General features: G+C 42.8%; 1 protein-coding gene across 1 annotated transcript in view; it reads right to left on the bottom strand.

Annotated features, from left to right (window-relative positions):
* Window positions 1–20137, bottom strand: part of prima1 (proline rich membrane anchor 1) — a 42007-nt gene that overhangs the window by 7437 nt on the left and 14433 nt on the right. The window contains exon 3 of the mRNA XM_034195044.1: window positions 14979–15111. Coding sequence (XP_034050935.1) covers window positions 14979–15111 — 133 coding nt within the window. The remainder of the gene's footprint in view (window positions 1–14978; window positions 15112–20137) is intronic.

Raw genomic sequence — 20137 nt, 5'->3', positions numbered from 1 at the left:
GACTGCGCTCCGCACCGCCTTCATAAACGGACTGTCGTCGGTCCTGAAGGAGCACCTGGTGGCTAAGGATGAGCCGTGGGATTTGGACGGACTTATTGATCTAGTTATACGATTAGACAATTAGTTAGAAGAACGCCGTCCGGAGCGAGACGAAGGACGTGGCTGGGCATGCACCGTCCCTCTCCCTTCCGGGTCCGAAAAGGTTCCGCCCTCCCCACGCTCCACAGCCTCGGCGCTCTGTGTGGCAACAGCTCCCCCTGCTGACGATGCTATGGACACAAGCAGGGCCAAATTAAGATCATCTAACAGACAGAGGAGACTGGCCCGCGGGGAGTAAGTAAGTAAGTAAGTAAGCTTTATTTATAAAGCGCCTTTCACAGACCAGGGTCACAAAGCGCTGCACATGGCATACAAAAATAATCTAAACATAACATATAAAAACAATAAAATACAATATTAGGCTAAAAAGCTAACTTAAAGAAATGCATCTTTAGTTGCCTTCTAAAAGTATCTATACTTTTAGTGCTTTTTCTGCAGCTCAAGTGAGCATCTGCAGAGAGACTGCCCCAAGCGGTTAAACACAAACGCCCGCCCTTAAAAACTGGGTTAAGGGTGGGCCAAGACATTCACGTGGGACATACACGTATTTCTACACGTCTCCCAGTTACGATCCTGAGCGGGGATTTAACCCTTCAAGCCCCAGCACTGGTGGACACGGGGTCAGAAGGGAATCTGCTGGACAGCAGATGGGCTAGGGAGGTAGGGCTCCCTCTGGTGGCGCTTCCTTCACCATTGAAGGTGCGGGTGCTAGATGGCACCCTTCTCCCTTTAATCACACACAAGACACAACCAGTAACTCTGGTGGTGTCTGGGAATCATCGGGAGAAGACTGAGTTTTTTGTTACTCCTTCTACCTCCCGCGTGATTTTGGGCTTCCCGTGGATAGTAAAACACAATCCCCGGATTGATTGGCCGTCTGGGGTTGTGGTTCAGTGGAGCGAAACCTGCCACCGGGAGTGTTTAGGATCCTTGGTTCCCCCCGGTTTAATTGCTAATGAGGAGGTTAAAGTCCCCCCCAATCTGACGGCGGTGCCGATCGAGTAGCACGATCTTGATGACGTTTTCAGCAAAGATCTGGCGCTCACCCTTCCCCCGCACCGTCCGTACGATTGTGCCATTGATTTGATCCTGGGCGTTGAGTACCCGTCCAGCAGGCTGTACAACCTCTCACGTCCTGAGCGCGAATCAATGGAGACCTACATCCGGGACTCATTAGCTGCCGGGCTGATCCGGAACTCCACCTCCCCGACGGGTGCTGGTTTCTTTTTTGTGGGCAAGAAAGACGGTGGACTCCATCCATGCATTGATTACAGAGGGCTGAACGAGATTACGGTTAGCAACCGATACCCTTTGCCCCTGTTGGATTCCGTGTTCACGCCCCTGCATGGAGCCCAAATCTTCACCAAATTAGATCTTAGGAATGCGTATCACCTGGTTCGGATCCGGAAAGGAGATGAGTGGAAGACGGCATTTAACACCCCGTTAGGTCACTTTGAGTACCTGGTCATGCCGTTCGCCCTCACTAACGCCCCCGCGACGTTCCAAGCTTTGGTAAATGACGTCTTGCGGGACTTCCTGCACTGATTTGTCTTTGTATATCTGGACGATATACTCATTTTTTCCCCGGATCCTGAGACCCATGTCCAGCATGTACGTCAGGTCCTGCAGCGGTTGTTGGAGAACCGGCTGTTTGTGAAGGGCGAGAAGTGTGAGTTCCACCGCACTTCTTTGTCCTTCCTGGGGTTCATCATCTCCTCCAACTCCGTCGCCCCTGATCTGGCCAAGGTTGCGGCGGTGAGAGATTGGCCCCAACCCACAAGCCGTAGGAAACTGCAACAGTTCCTCGGCTTTGCAAATTTCTACAGGAGGTTCATTAAGGGCTACAGTCAGGTTAGTAGTCCCCTGACAGCCTTCCCATCCTCTGTCTTCCTGTTACTCCTCCTCCCCCCGAGTGAGGAGTTGTACAGTCTGATGACCTGAAGGACAAAGAGTTTTTAAGTCTGTTGGTCTTGCACTTGGGAAGGAGCAGTCTGTGGCTGAAGAGGCTCCTCTGGTTGCTGATGCCAGTGTGTATTATTATTATTATTATTATTATTATTATTATTATTATTATTATTATTATTATTATTATTATTATTATTATTATTATCTGAGTTCTCTGGTTATTTCTCTATGGTGTTACAATATCCAATATATCCAATATCCCTGGTGTTTTTATGATGACATTTATTCCTTAATTTGTTCCTGTTTCTTGCCTTCTGGGTTCAAGGGTTTCAGCACTTCCATGTGTAATTGCTTATTTGCCTTCATAATCACTTTCAGAGTGTTCCCCTATTGCCAGATTGTCATGGTTTTTACCTACTCTCTTGCATTCTAACTCCCAGTGTTTTTCTAGTATTTTGCCTCTGTGTTACAGACCTACACTGCCATTCTGAGTTTCCTTAATTTTGCCTGCTGCTACTGTAGATGTGATAGATCCCTGTACATTGACTTTTTGCTAGTGTTGTGGATAAGCTTTCTGCTGTTCCCCTTGAAAGACTGTGGCCTGTTGGACTGATTCCCGCATTCTCAACCTCAGCCTCTGTCCTGACTTGCCTGCTGTTACGTACTACAGTTGTTCTCAAAAGTTTACATAACCTGGCAGATTTTTTTTTTTTTTTTGGGCCATATTTCAGAGAATATGAATGATAACACAAAACATTTTTTTTCACTCATGGTTAGTGGTTATGTGAAGCCATTTATTGCCAAACAACTGTGTCTAGTCTTTTTAAATAAAAATAACAGAAATTACCAAATAACCCTGATCAAAAGTTTACATATCCTGGGGATTTTGGCCAGATAACATGTACACAAGTTGACACAAATAGGTTGAATGGCTATAACAGGTATCCATCCTCACTTGTGATGTGTTTGTTTGTAATCAGCGCATGTGTGTGTGTGTGTGTGTGTGTGTGTGTGTGTGTGTGTGTGTGTGTGTGTGTGTGTGTGTGTGTGTGTGTGTGTGTGTGTGTGTGTGTATAAAAGGACAGTGAGTTTCTGGGCTCCTGACTGACCCTTGCATCTTTCATCCAGTGCTGCACTGATGTTTCTAGTTAATGGGTCATAGGGACAGAAAAAGAATTGTCAAAAAAGGTAACTGAACTGACTAAAACAGGAAAGGGATATGAAACAGGTCTTCCATCCCTGTAGCATGGCCCAAGCAGAGGGTCACCCCTTTGAGTCTGGTCTGCTTGAGGTTTCTTCCTCAGAGGGAGTTTTTCCTTACCGTTGTTGCTCTAGGGGTTGGTAAGGTTAGACCTTACTTGTGTGAAGCGCCTTGAGCCAACCTTGTTGTGATTTGGCGCTATATAAATGAAAATAAATTGAAAACATTGAAATTGAAAAAGATATCCAAGAGACTGAGAATGCTAGTCAGCAGTGTTCAAACTCTACTTAACAAGTGGAAAAGGAGGGTTGCTGTTGGAACCAAACCACAGTCAGGTAGACCAACAAAAATTTCAGCAACATCTCCCAGGAAAATTGCTCAGGATGCAAAGAAAAAACCACAAATAACTTCAGCTGAAATACAGAACTCTCTAAAAAAAGGTGGCGTGGCTGTTTCAAGATACACAATAAGAAGACACTTGAAGAAAAATGGGGTGCATGGTCAAGCCGCCAGAATAAAGCCATTACAATGCAAATGCCACAAAGTATCCCATTTACAATATGCCAAACAGGACAGAGAACAAAGTCATTTGGTGTGATGAGACTGAACCTTTTGGCAACAACCATAAATGTTACATCTGGAGAGGAGTCAACAATGCCTATGATGAAAGGTACACCATGCCTACTGTGAAACGTGGAGGTGGATCACTGATGTTTTGGGGATGTGTGAGCTACAAAGGCACAGGAACCCTGGTCAAAATTGGTGGTAGGATAAATGCAGCATGTTATCAGAAATTATTGAAGGAAAATTTGCACTCATCAGCCTGGAAGTTGTGCATGGGATATACTTGGATATTCCAACATGACAACAATCCAAACCACAAGGCCAAGTCGACCTGTCATTGGCTACGGCACAATAAAGTGAAGGTTCTGGAGTAGCCATCTCAGTCTCCTGACCTCAATATCATTGAGCCACTCTGGGGAGATCACAAACATGCAATTCATGCGAGACAGCCTGGGAATTTACAGGAACTGGAGGCTTTTTGCCAAGAAGAATAGGCAGATTTACCATCAGAGAATATAAGGAGCCTCATCCACAACTACCACAAAACACTCCAAGCTGTCATTGATGTTAAAGGGGGCAATACACAGTATTAAGAACTGGGGTATGTAAACTTTTGATCAGGGTCATTTTGATAGTTTCTGTTGTATTATGATGTAAAAAGAGTAACTGTTATTTGACAATAAATGGCTTCAAACAACCACTAACAATGAGTGAAAAATCATTTTTGTGTTATTCATATTCTTTGAAAAATGGCCAAAAAAAAGGGGGTATGTAAACGTTTGAGCACAACTATATATGTCTAACATAGCCTGTGGGACAATAAACCAGCTTTCTGACCAACCATTGTTATGGTTCTCTGCATTGGGGTCCTCTGTTTAAGCCATTCCAAATATGTCTTACATTTAATTTAAAACAGTTAAGAAAAATACACACTGCATGGTGCAATTTGATAAATCTGCCCGGAGTGGGCAAGTTCTCAAAATCTGAGTGACTATGCAAGAAGAAAACTAGTGAGGGAAGCCACCAAGACACCCTCACAAGGCTGAGGGAGTTACAGTATAGGCATCTGTGCCTGTGACTGGAGAAACTGGACAGTGGATAATGCAACTTTTGTTTTTTTGTTTTTTTGCATCACCTGTTATACTGTCATGAAGCAAACCCAACAATTCTAGGCTCAGGTCTCCCATGTGTCTTCTGGCAAACAGTAGATTAAATTTCATGTGTTCTTTTTTTCCAGGTATATCAGTGTTGATGCAACAGATAACAGTTACACTGTGCACAGTTTCTCCAATCACAGCCACGGAAACCTATAGTTCCTTTGGCGTTGTCTGGGTGTGTTGATGGCTTTCCTCACTCATCTCCCTCCAGCACAGTCGCTCAGTTTTATTGAGAACTACCTACTACACCCAGATGTACCATTCAGTTTCATCTGACAGTGGAGGAACTACATGTACACACGGTCATAATTCATGAATGATTAATGCAATATTGTTGTTCAGCCCCTTAAATTAAAGCTGAACATCTACACTACAAACATATCTTTTTTTTTTTTCCAGTTGAACTCCATTGTAATAGCACACAGAGGCAAAATAACAAATATTGCGCTGCTGTCCAAATACTTTGTATGAGTGGATGTAAAATAGCCTATTTTAGACATAGCGTCCTCTCTGAAAGTATTGAGTAGACATTCAGAGCTGCACTTATCATTATTTGATTACTGTAATACGATTAATCGGTTTGCTTCTTGGATTTACTGCAGCTTCACGTCTTTTGCACTGAAACACATTTTCTTTCCTCTGTCGCTGCACACACCAGTCTCCCTGGTGCTCTGAACAGAAGTGTATAGAACCGTTTCCCCTCCATGCAATTGTTTTGCAACTTACAGTGATTGGCAGATAAAGATTACAAAAAATACCAAAAGGCCAGGAGGTCTGGGACCTGCTGCACTGCCGCGCCGGCTCCACTGCGCGCTGATTTTCACTGGGAAAACCCGGAGCACCAAGGGGCTGGAAGGGATAAATATAACCTTCTGTTTTTCCTCACTTGCAAAGCCTCTCTCTCATTATTGACTCTCTACTTGCCTTGACTGGCACTATATCCTCCAGACAGCCAGCGGCTGATTAGTGCGTCCATGACAAATTTTTAAATGAATCACACTTTTCCTAGGCTGCTCTCCTATTGGCTGGTGTTTAATGAATGGCCTAATGATGCCAATCTGGTTGCACCTGTATAGTTTTCATTTCTCATCCAGAGTGGACGGCACCTTGGCATGGCACTAAGTCTGCAGTCTGGAGCCAGCAGAGCTTCAGGACACGACCTGCTTGCATGTATAAAAGATGTAGCCTGCAAGTGAATGACTGCGCAAATTAATTCATAAATAATGACTTGGGTTTGAGGCTAAAGCCTGTATTACAACACCACTTTCCAACCAGTGCAGCATTAAAAAAGGTGCCCCTTGGCTACACAGGGGGCTGGAAAATTGCCATAATGAATTCCTGAGCCAACCGCCCATTACTTCCACTGCCTGATTTTGCCTATTTGTAGTTTACAGGAAGGAGAAATAGAGTTCTGCTGAGGAAAGCCGTATCTGCTGCGCAGCCTTAATACTGTTTTCTAAATACAATAAAATGCGATCGAGAACATATTTAAATGCACATACATAAAACATAAACCGATCTCCATAACTGTCAGGCAGGTGTTGATACTACGTTCCATAAATTGCATATATGGAACAGGAATACTTATGTATGTGTGCACAGATCTCAGACTTGTGTTTCTCTGTGTGCACTGTATGTCAGCGTGAACATCGCATAGATGATTTGGTCTGTGTAGTACAGACTAATACCTCAATGTTCCTTCTTGGAACAATAGTGACTTGGGATTCCTCTGCTCTCCGAGTGTCGAGTGTCTGTACTAACCTTCTCAGAAACCTTAGATCATTACAGGGATAAACACTGAGAAGTCCAATCATTATGCAAATTAATTAATTAGAGTATATTAGAATGATATTTTATATATCAGACTGATATTGGCCAAAATGACTGCCTCAGATACTGGAGAAAAAAAACTGGGGAAGGAAAGTTTTCTTTAGAGGAGTAGAGTTTAAGATGGTGGAAAGGTATTGGATTGGGATTTGTCTCGGCCGATACTGAAGATTCCAGTATCGGTATGAAAAAGTGGTATTGTGCCATCCTCTAATTTAGGACTGCAACTATTTGTTATTTTCACTAACAGTTAATCTGCTGGATATTTTTACGATTAATCTTGAGACTACAAAATGTTCCACTACAATTTCTGAGAGCACAAAATGTTGTATTCAAAATTTGACCTTTATTTAATCAGGTTACTCCCATTGACATAGAGATCTCTTTTACAAGGTAGACCTGGACAATTCACCTAACTTAAAACACACAAGAATGGGATAAAAATAAAACAGATTTCAGTTTAAAGTGATATAAATCAGAGAATAACAATAAAACAAATATTTATTATTTGAGAAATTATGCAGATGGGCTGCAGATTTTCATTACGGAATAGTGTGTTGAGTATTAATTCATGTTACAGAGGAGCTGTGCTGTCGGTTTAACACCTCCTGCCTTTCTATAATGGACTCTGTGGCTCCTCTAAAACCCAGGCGGTCTAAGTCTAGATCTGAACCCTGGCTTAATGAGAGAACCCGTGCTGCCAGATGGGAATGTCGCAGAGCTGAACGGAGGTGGAAGAAGGACAAGCTGCAGGTTTCATTTCTAATTTTAAAGAACCATTTGGGGCCACTATCAAAGTACTGTCAAAGAGTCCAAAAGAGAGTATTTGTCACACATTGTAACGGAAAATTACAAGAACCCCCGTGTATTGTTCAGAACAATTGACTCTGTCCTGAATGTATCACATCCTGTATGTCTGGAAACATCCACTGACTTATGTAACAGTTTTCTACATTTTTTTATTGACAAGGTTTTTAATGACATTTTAATGGCAAATGATACTGGTAACCATGTCATTCTTGTCCTGCTTGACCTGACTGCTGCTTTTGATACAATTGACCACAACATACTGATAAATCGTTTGCAGCAGCTTGTGGGCATTGGTGGTAGTGCCCTGGACTGGTTCAGGTCCTACTTAACTGGTAGGACTATGTGCGGTGGCCTCGGGCTTTGTGAGTCCTCCTCCACTCCACTTTTATATAGGGTCCCACAGGGTTCAATTCTTGGACCCCTACTATTCTCCCTGTATTTGCTTCCCCTGGGGTCCATTCTCAGAAAGCATGGCATCAGCTTCCACTGCTATGCTGATGACAGCCAGCTATACAAAGTCTGTTAATAAAGTAACGGACCTTTTTATTTTTTTCAAAAACTATATGGATTTGAATCACGTGGATTCGCACGTCGGAACGCAGCCGCTCATCGCGCAGCGGCACAGAAAAACACCTCCGTTGGAAGCCTTACAGGACAAGTTGGAACATGCCCAGCTGTTAAACAATTTCTCGGATACTCACTCGACTGAAAGCCATCGAAAGCCGCCTGAATCTTACGGAAACACGGAGGTGTTTTTCTGTGCCGCCACACGATGAGCGGCTGCGTTCCAACGTGCGAATCCGTCCGCACATCTTTCATTACAAAATCTCCTTTAACAGTGGAATGTCTGGATAAACTGCTGATCTCGACCTCTTCTGAAACTTCTCTGCTCTCTCACGACATCCTGGATCAACAGAGCCTTAAATTTGGAAGTTTTCAGCTTGAAACAGGCTGACGACGGCGGCTTGGGGCACGGCGCGCCCTCCAGCGCCGTGGGCAGTCCTTAAAGCGATAGTAACACTCCTTAATCTTTCATCAGCCCAAAAAATTTTCACTGAAAACCATCTGAATTTCTCGAATCGTGTCCACTTGGATGTGTCTCACAGTTTCTGAAAAAATTTTAATCAAGCAAAGCGCCAGTCTCTCAGCAAGTTCTCAGACAAAAGAATTCCGACGGGAGGGGTAGACCAGTGCTCACTCAAAGCCTGCCCACAGGCGAATGACGCAACCGACAGGCGTGGAAAAACTCACGCATGCGCACGAGGGTTCAAGCTTGGCTGATGTAATTGCACGTGTTTCAAATCCATAGTTTTTGAAAAAATAAAGGTCCGTTACTTTTGTAACAGACCTCGTATGTCCCCCTAAAGAAAACTGATGCCTCTTCTCTTCTCCACTTTTGTCCTGTCTTGAGGATGTTAAAGCCTGGATGGCATTGAATTTTCTTAATTTTAATGAAAAGAAAATGGAGGTGATTGTTTTTGGCCCTAGCAGCTCCTGTTCTTCCTCACCTGTCGATCTGGGGCCTTTGTCAGCCTTTTCGAAATCTACTGTCACAAACTTGGGTTTTAAGATGGACAACAATTTTAAACTGGACCACCAAATCAGTACAGTAGTCAGATCGAGTTTCTTTCACTTAAGACAGCTTGCTAAGGTTAAGCCTTTTCTTGCACATCAGCACTTTGAAACAGGAATCTATGCTTTTACCTCCCGGCTGGATTACTGTAATGCACTTTATTGTTGTGTGGGCCGCCAGAAGAGGAGGTACTGCTGGCCCACCACCAGAGGGCGCCCTGCCTGAAGTGCGGGCTTCAGGCACGAGAGGGCGCTGCCGCCATGGACACAGCCGAGGGTGACAGCTGTCGCTCATTACCTCTTGACAGCTGTCACCCATCTACTCAACATCATCTCACTCCATAAAGACCAGACGTCATCTCCACCTCGTTGCCGAGATATCATACTTCATAGGAGGTAATATCCTCAGCCTTTGTGGAAATATTGAGAATCTGTTTATTGTGAGTGTTTGCAGGAGTTCCGGTCCTTTTGTGGAGGCTGTGCAATACGGCACTCTTTTTCCTCTGAGGACGCGCTGCAAGTATTGAGTGAGAGGTGGAGGTGGCATTCCCACCGTTGTTGTTACTGGGTGTACACACACCCACACTTGACTGTCTTTGTTCTTCGCCAGCAGTACCAGATCCGACAGTCGGGGACGGTGATCACCTGGGAATTCGGGACTTGGCGGCTCCAGTATTCACCAGGTTCTGGGGCGGCGGAAATCGTGTGGTTCCGGCTCTTCTCAGGACAGACGTCTTCTATCCTCGAGCCTGCCCACACGTCACCTCTGTGTATTGACTGTTATGATATTCTGTGATTGTCTGTATGTTCGTTGTGCACATTCACAACATTACATTGTTACTTTTTGGCTCATCTATTGACCGTTCATTTGCGCCCCCTGTTGTGGGTCCGTGTCACTACACTTTCCCAACACTTTATTATGGAATTAGCCAGTCCTCCCTTGCACGTCTCCAGCTAGTTCAGAATGCTGCCGCCTGTCTGCTAACTGGTGCACGTAAGAGGGAGCACATTACACCTATCCTGGCCTCACTCCACTGGCTGCCTGTGCATTTTAGAATTCATTTAAGATTCTTTTATTTGATTTTTAAATCTTTAAATGGCCTTGCCCCGCCCTACCTCTCTGAGCTGCTTCATTGTTACGCCCCTGCTCGCCACCTCCGGTCAACTGATCAGCTCCTCCTGGAGGTGCCGAGGTGCAAGCGTATGCTCAGAGGGGACCAAGCTTTTTCTGTTGTGGCTCCAAAGATGAACGAGTTACCGCTCCACATCAGGCAGGCCTCTTCACTTTCTGTTTTTAAAACTAAACTTAAAACCCACTTTTATGCACTGGCTTTTAACCCAGAATGAGATCTTGATCTGTTTTGGTTGTTTTACCTGTTTTTTTTGGGGTTTTTTTTTTGTATTTGTACTTTGTGGTTTGTTACCTTTTATATGTCCCCTTGTGTACAGCACTTTGTTTCAGCTGCAGCTGTTTTTTTTAAGTGCTTTATAAATAAAGTTGATTTGATGTTGAGGTTATTTTACAACCCTAAATCAGAAAAAGGTGGAACTGAGTGGAAAATGGAAATAAACCACTCCCCAACCACCACCCCCAGCCCAAAGTGACCCTTACACTTACTTTGATTTCTATTTCATTGCAGACGGTATGAACCAAAGATATTTCATGTTTTGTGTGGCCAACTTCATTTCATTTGTTAATATACATCCATTCTCGCATTTCATGCTTGCAACACACACAAAAAAAAAACCTTGGGAAATTTAGGACTGGTAATGTAGTAAGAAAGAGAGAGAGAGAGAAAAAAAGGCTATTTCAAACAGGTGATTTTATCATGATTTGGTGCAAAAACAGCATCCATGAAAGACTGAGCCTTTCTTTGTCAACAAATGTGTGAGGAAATTGTTGAAATGTTTAAAAACAAAGTTCCTCGTAGAAAATTGGAATAGATTTTCATATTTCTCTCTCTACAGTACATACTATCATGAAACAATTCAAGGAATCTGGAGGAATTTCAGTGCATAAAGGGCAAGAGTGCAAGGCTAAGCTCAGTGGCTGCGCCAGGAAATTTTTGTTGGGGGGACTGGGGTAAAAGTTGGAGGGGCTCCACAAAATGTCTTTGAAATGAACAATATATAGTACATTGCTTTATAAATACCAAGGTATATGTTTTAGTCACTCGTGCTCCTCTAAAATGTGGTATCAATGCACACACACATCACTTAGAATGATTGCAAGTTCAGTAAACTTGCACATAGGTACAAATAAAGATAAGTGAAGTTTTAAGAGTGGCCGTAATAAATATTCAGGAAACCTAAATTTTTGGAGTATGGAGTTAAATTTGTCTCATTAATACTTGCAAATACACAGATGGTGATTTACAAATATCCTTTGATTTGTACACGTGCTTTGTGATCCACAAACACAAATTTCTGATTTGTAACTTGTGTGTGAGTTTTTACAAATAAATGTTTATTTGGAAAACTGAAAATTCTGTTTGTGAAGGGTGATTCAGCATTGGTGGATCACCGAACACACACATTCATCACTTTGCTCAGTTACGCAATATTGAGACATTCTCAGCGCAAAACTGCAGTTGAGATCCACAAATATGTCAGTCGCTATTCACATTATTGGCAGAATTATTGGGGGGGGGGGGGGGGGCTTGGCTCATTATTGGGTGGGCTTAAGCCCCCCAAGCCCCCCTTGGCACCACCACTGGCTAAACTGAACACCCATAATCTTCCTCAGACGGCACTGCATCAAGAACAGCCATTCATCAATACTTGATATAGCCCCAAGGACAAAAGATTACTTTGGGGCAGACATGGGGACTTGGGTTTGAGACTTGGACTCAAATCACACTTAAATCGCTCTTAACTTGTGACTTGACCTCAAATACTTCAGATGTGACTTGGACTGAAGGTTCAAGATTCATGAACAGCATCAGCGCACAGGCTCCTTCGATTCAGAAACGATCAAACATATAAACCTTTTGTGCAAGATCTCTGTTTACAGATATTTCTGTCAATTTATAACTGCTCTCCATCACATTTGTTTGTTACAGCAGAAACTCATTTGTAGCTCAGTATCTGAAGGGTGCATTAGCTGAGTCTGACTCTCGAAGGATTGCTTCATTTTGCTTTTCTTACAACAGAGAGAAAAGTCAGGGCGGTGTCAGATTGGTTTAATCTAAATCTAGAAGCCGTGCTGTTAAATGCTTCATTATGAATCGTCTGTTCCATTTGATGACACTACAGTTTCAAGTAAAGGCTGCACTACTGTCTGGCGCAGTGACACCGATGAAATTTCAGGGTTCAAGCCCCTTGACTTGGGCTTGGAAAAAAATGATGTTAACATCTCTGCTTTGGGAAACCTTTGACAAACACTACAATATGGAGTTACAGTCATAAATGGCACTTAAAAATGAAGTCTTGTTCAGATGTGACGTTGAATTCTCTGGGCTTGGAGGCATCTACATTAAACCATTGCACAGTGAAAAGAATGTACTGTGGTGAGACAAATTAGTATTCCAGATCTTTTTTGGAAGAAATTAATTTCATGTGCTCTGGATCAAAGATAAAATGCACTATCCAGACTGTTATCAGCAACAAATGTGCGGTTGTGTCAATGCACCTTGGCAAAGGTAATTTACACTTTTGTGATGGTAGCAGGAATGCAGAAAAGTCCAGTGAGGTTTTAGATCAACATATGCTGCCTTCAAGACAACATCTTTTCCAGGGACGTCCATGCATTTTTCAACAAGACAATGCAAACCCACTTTCTGCACACGTTACAAAGACATGTCTGTTTACCGGCCTGCCTGCAGTCCTGACCTGTCCTCAACAGAGAATGTGTGGAGAATTTTGAAACAACAACAAAAAAATATGCAACAACAATGATCCTGTACTGTTGCACACCTTAAGACATGTTTGCAGGAATAACAGGAGAAAATAATACCTGAAATAAAATAATTCATTGCTTGTTGTCCTCAATATCAAAATGTATTTTAATTGTTGTGATATATATATATATATATATATATATATATATATATATACACACACACGGTCGTACGGGGTCCGGGGTCCTTTGCTAAGGGCTATCTGGTCCCTGTACGACAGCAGGAGCTTGGTTCGCATTGCCGGTAGTAAGTCAAACCTGTTTCCAGTGCACATTGGCCTCCTCCAGGACTGCCCTTTGTTACCGGTTCTGTTCATTATTTTTATGGACAGAATTTCTAGGCGCAGCCAGGGTGTAGAGGGGGTCTGGTTTGGGAACCACAGAATCTCGTCTCTGCTGTTTGCGGACGATGTGGTTCTGTTGGCTTCATCAAATCAGGACCTTCAGCATGCACTGGGGCAGTTTGCAGCCGAGTGTGAAGCGTCTGGGATGAAGATCAGCACCTCAAAATCCGAGGCCATGGTTCTCGACCGGAAAAAGGTGCTTTGCCCTCTTCAGGTCAGTGGAGTGTCCTTGCCTCAACTGGAGGAGTTTAAGTATCTCGGGGTATTGTTCACAAGTGAGGGACAGATGGAGCATGAGCTCGATAGATGGATCGGTGCAGCATCTGCAGTGATGTGGTTGCTGTAACGGACCGTCGTGGTGAAATGAGAGCTGAGTAGGGGGGCAAAGCTCTCGATTTACCGATCGATATTTGGCTCATGACCGAAAGAACGAGATCGCGAGTACAAGCGGCCGAGATGAGTTTCCTCCGCAGGGTGGCTGGGCGCTCCCTTAGAGATAGGGTGAGGAACTCGGTCACTCGGGAGGAGCTCGGAGTCGAGCCACTGCTCCTCCACATCGAAAGGTGGCTCGGGGATCTTTTCTGGATGCCCCCTGGACGCCTCGCTGGAGAGGTGTTCCTGGCACGTCCCTTTGGGAGGAGGCCCCGGGGAAGACCCAGGACACGCTGGAGGGACTACATCTCTTGGCTGGCTTGGGAATGCCTTGGGGTTTCCCCGGAGGAATATATATATATCTGTATCGTGCATGCGTGAGTATGGCTTCGATCATGCAGAAACCAAGGAGAGCTGACATTTGCCGTTTCGTATGCTTATTTATTTTGGATCAAGGATGAATGCTGTGAAAGCAGAAAGTTGATAGGATTAATACTTTTGGAGAAATTAGCCATTTTAGCTAACCCATAAACAATGGACATTGTGTTGCAATGCACCATGGGAGTTTGGGGTTTCAAATGTTGTTATTGTGGTTCATGTTAGTTTAACAGTGTTATTGATTTATTGTGTTTTTGTAGTTCAATTGGTTTAGTCAGTTTAGTTAATTGTCATGTTGTCCTTACCATGAGTGAAAAGAGTATTGCTTTTGATGTCTTCCACCACCATCTCTGTGTGTGTAAAAATTAAAAACGCCTGCTTGCAGCAGAATGCAGAAAAACAAATAAAAGGAAATAAAAGGGTGGAGTTCCTATTCTAAAAACCATTGAGGTCTAAGGTTCTAAAAACAAGCTAGACACACACGCCATTCCAAATCAATATACAAGTTACCTATTTTATAAACACTACCCAATCTAGAGCCCATGGATCCCCATGGGCAGCACACTAGTATATATATATATAATCTTGTTTCTGCACTGGTGCACACTCTGGTTGATCTGTCTCTGTGACTTTTATTAGGCTCAATCTTTCATGAAACCACTGACCTCAGTGTGACCCTGCAGGGTGATGACTGCATCATAAAATTGTTCAAAGTCCCAAGGGGTCAAATTACACATTATAGGCTGAGTCATGCTCATCCTGCCCATGACCATACCAATTTGTCTTCACACTTTTATTATGGTTGTCAAAGCAAATATAGCAAAAGGCTAAAACAAATAGTGACCTCTAACCTCTTGATGGCCTTGTAGCAGATGATGATGGCTGAGAGGAGGAAGACGACTGAGGCACAGCCCACTGATCCGAGCACCATAATCTCCATCTCCATCCACCAGGGCCTTAACAAAGGCACCATAGGCTCTGCCACTGAGAACAAGAGAGGAACACACACAGTGAAACACAACACAATGTCACAATGCAAACACAGCAGCAGTTCAAAAAAACTACAGTCTGTTACGTTAAATTCACTTTCACTGCACAAAATACAAGTACAAAGCCAAACATACAAATTAAAAATGGATTACAGCAGAAAGAATAAACATCCATGCATATGACAGTATATGAACATGGCAATATTAAAAAATACCAATACTGAAGTACAGACATACAGCAACCAGTAATAATAACAGCACAATGCTGTTATGAACAACCACCAACAACAGACTGCTTTTTTGCAAATTTGGAACAGTAATCTAACATTTCACATGTGCAATTTATCAAATGTCATTTAGCAGTTTGCCAACATTACTGCACTCTGCAGAAACCATGAACGTTCTACATCAAGAACCGTGTAACAGAGCCCATTTTGGACATTAGCTTGACCATCTGCAGTGCACGGTTTAAAGTGCATAGCACAGGTGCATTTGTGGTGTGCCCAACTCCACTTTGATATTTACAGGGTGCATAACAGGAGTGCAAACAATACGTGGAAACCTGGAGCTCAACATTGGGCTTAAGTGAGAGGTTTTCTGGCAGGTTAATAGATATGTACGCAACATGTCACTGCAAAGGTACCTGAGCCGAAGCAGTGAAACTGAAAGAAGACATTTCATGTTTTTCCATTAGTGTTTACATTTACTTCTTTTAATTAGCTGTTTCAATTCAGTGTGTGCAAACAATGTAAGGCATATTTGAATATTGCTTCACATAAACAGCTGAAAAACTTTGCACTGGGTGCACAAAAGAACAAGGCCGCTTCTGGAAAACATGCCAGCAGTTGCCAGTATTACCAGCGAGCGCACACGTGTGTGTGTGTAAGACCACTACATGTCCACAGTGTGTGACCGCTGCAACTGCTGAATATCCACGGCATTCTGTGACGTTTAACATAGTGTGTCATCTGCTACTTCCTGGCCAGTATTTTATCATTTTCTTTCATCTTATCATGGATTTGGAGTTTCTGAACAACATGGTCTTTCGAGTCACACCGTGTGTGTCGTGTGCGTGGAGAGTTAGCGGCATGTAAAGGGATACGTACGATAATTAGAGCTGAGTGGTGAGTGCTCTGGACATGTTCAAAGTGCACCTTTCGCAAGTGCCAGCAATGCCAGCAACTGTGTGGTGTTGTGTAAGGTGTTTATTGCAAGTGCAAATGTGTTTGTGGTGCATATGAAAGTGTTGGGTGACAGGTACATGCGCCTTTCAATACCATGCAGACTCCTGGGGAATTTAGGTTGATTTGATGTGCTGGTGTTTAACGGTCAAATTTGATAGCTTGTAATAACTTGATTTCAGCTACATCATTTTTGGAACCGCCCTCAGAGCCACATTGGCTAATGTATTGAAGTGAACAAGAAAAAAAAATGCAATTTTAACTAAACTGTGCTAAGCTACAAAGATGGAAAAACGGTAATTTTAGCTAAACTGTGCTACGCTACAGGGAGCCTGTGAATCTGACTGAGGAAGCTGCATCCGTGTTTATAAGCGTGACCACGAAAAGTCGAAGAGAAAGTGACGGCAAGTGACGATGACGATCGCTGTTGAACCTTAACGGGAGAGCTGTGACATTGACCAGCTCCCAGCCAATTTTGTTGTTGTTGTGGGTGTTTACTGACTGTGGACCATTTGCTGTGGATGGACAAATGATAGTAGACAGCTGACTGGCAGCTAAAAGTCAGTTCCAAAGGTTACGTAATGATAGGGAGGGGTGTTATTTCAAAAAATTTGGAAATCTATAAATGTTTGCACGGAATATGGAAATATACACGGAATAAACCATAGCAGGATAAATTTTGGGTCATTTGGTTCCAAACACCCATATGGACAGAGCCAGTGAAGATATCGGGTTCAAAAATCGCCAAAAATATTGCCGAAAATTTCATATCTTGAGAACCGCAAGCACCTAGAGACTTGAAATTTATCTCCAAATGTTACTTAACCCCGAGTTTATATTCACCCTCTATAGTAACAATAAACCTATCTGGTGTTTTTTAAGAGTAAGTGACAAAAAACCTAATTTCAGTACATATGTTACAATTAATTGTAACAAACAAAATCAATGTAGTTTTTATTTCAGGAACATCAGTTGAGTATAATAATCACATATAAAGAATGACATGGCCACAATGAACTAATTATAAGCAACAGAGTGGTTTTCTACGTCAACAGCACATATACGACACACGCATTACTTGAAATTTTCAAACGCTCCGTCCATATGGGTTTTTGGAACCAAATGACCCAAAATTTATACTGCTATGGTTTATTCTGTGTATATTTCCATATTCCATGCAAACATTTATAGATTTCCAAATTTTTTGAAATAACACCCCATCCCTAGTATAGTCACTTGCCCAGTTCCGGATCATTGCCAGTTCCGGATCACTGCTGTAGATTTTGTGCTGCCGTTTCTCGTAATCAGCACAAATAAGCTAATACTTGGTACCAATGGAAAGATTGATGTTTTGTCTACAAACGACCACAAGCTCGACCGGATCCAGCCGTCCTTGTGATCAGCAGAGGAATCAAAACATCCCGGTGTCTGCGGTGTGCGCGCTTTTTCTGACCCACTCATTCCTGCAAGTTTTAAAGTAACGATCTCTAAAACGTAGCAAAGGTGAGTTAGCCATTCAGTGTTTTTGGTTCTAGAGTGGGAAAATACTTACTTACTTGGGTAGAAAATGTCAGTTTATCTCCGACACGAAGATTTGCCAGTTCTGGATCACTTGAAGCAGCAGCCTCGTGTCTGTAGTTGTGAGCCTTGTGGACTTTGGGGCTCATCTCAAAATCACGAATGGACATGAATGTGGGGGCTTTTACTTTTTAATTCAGGAGAAATCTCACCTCCACACTTCATTTTTTGCTCGTAAAAACGCATAACAGCGCTTTTCGAAACTAAGTAATTCTCATTTAATAAGTATAATTTCTATCATTTTGTGTTCAAAACACATTCTCGGGCACAGTGTGTATCATTCTGCATTAGAAGGGCTCCAGCCAGATGCCAGGAATGAACCCAAAGTGACGCAGAGTGTCGTGATCCGGAACTGGCAAAAGTGATCCATTTCTGGCAAATGTTTGCGCCACACATAAAGTGGCTTCACACTTTAAGTAGAAGCGTTACTCCACCCAGACGTTTTCAGCTAAATAACATCTAAATGCCCAATACAACAATACACAATAAAGGACATTCAGTTGCATTATGGCTCCGTATAGCGGGACTTTAAAAAAGGTGATCTGGGCAACCGTCTGTAATGATTCTGGATCAAAATGGCTATGAATCTGTCTTGCATTTTCCAGATGCACTCTGGCTTATTTTACTTTTATCAACTATGTCAGAGCATGCACAGGTTAAAGACCTAGAAGAAATAATTTATAATCTGGTATAGAATTTTTAAAAAGATATTGTTGACTAGTGAGATATGTCCTTTAAGTTTTAATCTAATGTTAGCTTATCCATGTTACGCTCTCATTAGCTTGCTAACATTAGCCTGAGCATTGCCTGTACTCTTTTACACTAATTTTCCAGAAAGTATTCTGAGTGCAGCTGCCACTGGAGTGACATTAAAATGTTTTATTTTGTGAAACACATTCAGGTCAATCAGCAGCAGTTGTCAGTAGTAGCTAGCAGTAGCTAGCAGAGCCGTTATCCATAATGTCAAGCCTATGGAAGGGGAAACAGCTACAACACGCTCTAAAATCTGCGGACAAACTTCTTCTTTGAACTCATTTGAGATGAGATCACAGCTGAGAAGCATGGAATATTTATTTGAAATGTGTTCTGCTCTCAGTGTAGCTTTTTGTAAAAGATCCAGACACACACAATTCAGAACAAATGGCCTAATGGTCAGCGAAAAACACAAATAATATTCATTCAAATATCCTCCTTTTCCACTTCAGAGCAGAGGATAATAACAGAGCAGCAACAGATATCTATATGTACAAGTGCAGATGGAAGTATGATGCAGCTTAGTGCATGGGTCTAGCTTTTAACTTCAATAAAAAACAGCCGCAGGGAGAAAAACCTGTTCCTAAGTCGAGTTCTTCTGAATCACCTCCTAGTGGGTAGCAGTTAAAACAGTCCATCCATGGTCGGGGTATGTATTTTCTTTCACAGTTCCCTACACCTACCGCAAGCATCATTTCTGATAGATGTTCTCAGTTGGTACATTTGTCAGTTTTACCACCAGCTGGATGGCTGGTGATGGGGGAGTTGCTGCAGTATTTACAGCGCTTCACTTTTTCCACATTTTTATGTTACAGCCTTATTCCAAAATGAAGTAAATTTGCCCTCAAAATTCTACTCACAACACCCCATAATGACAACATGAAAAAACTTTTTTTGTGCAAATTTATTAAAAAAATAAAATAAAATCACTTGTACATAAGTATTCACACCTTGGCTCAATACTTTGTTGATGCACCTTTGGCAGCAATTACTGCCTCAAATCTTGAATACGATGCCACAAACTTGGCACACCTATCTTTGGGCAGTTTTGTCCATTCCTCTTTGCAGCACCTCTCAAGCTCCATCACGGTGGATGGGAAGCGTCTGTGAACACAGCCATTTTCAGATCTCTCCAGAGATGTTCAATTGGATTCAGGTCTGGGCTCTGGCTGGGCCACTCAAGGACATTCACAGAGTTGTCCTGAAGCCACTCCTTTGATATCATGGCTGTGTGCTTAGGGTCATTGTCCTGCTGAAAGATGAACTGTCACTCCAGTCTGAGGTCAAGAGCGCTCTGGAGCAGATTTTCATCCAGGATGTCTCTGTACATCGCTGCATTCCACTTTCCCTCAATCCTGACTAGTTTCCCAGTTCCTGCCGCTGAAAAACATCCCCATAGCATGATGCTGCCGCCACCATGCTTCACTGTAGGGATGGTGCCTGGTTTCCTCCAAACATAACGCCTGGCATTCACATCAAAGAGTTCAATCTTTGTCTCATCAGACCAGT

The sequence above is a fragment of the Thalassophryne amazonica genome, chromosome 19 (assembly GCF_902500255.1).
Source record: "Thalassophryne amazonica chromosome 19, fThaAma1.1, whole genome shotgun sequence".
Classification (NCBI taxonomy): Eukaryota; Metazoa; Chordata; class Actinopteri; order Batrachoidiformes; family Batrachoididae; genus Thalassophryne; species Thalassophryne amazonica.
Note: the sequence above shows the minus strand (reverse complement) of the source record. Positions and strands in the feature narration are given on the sequence as shown.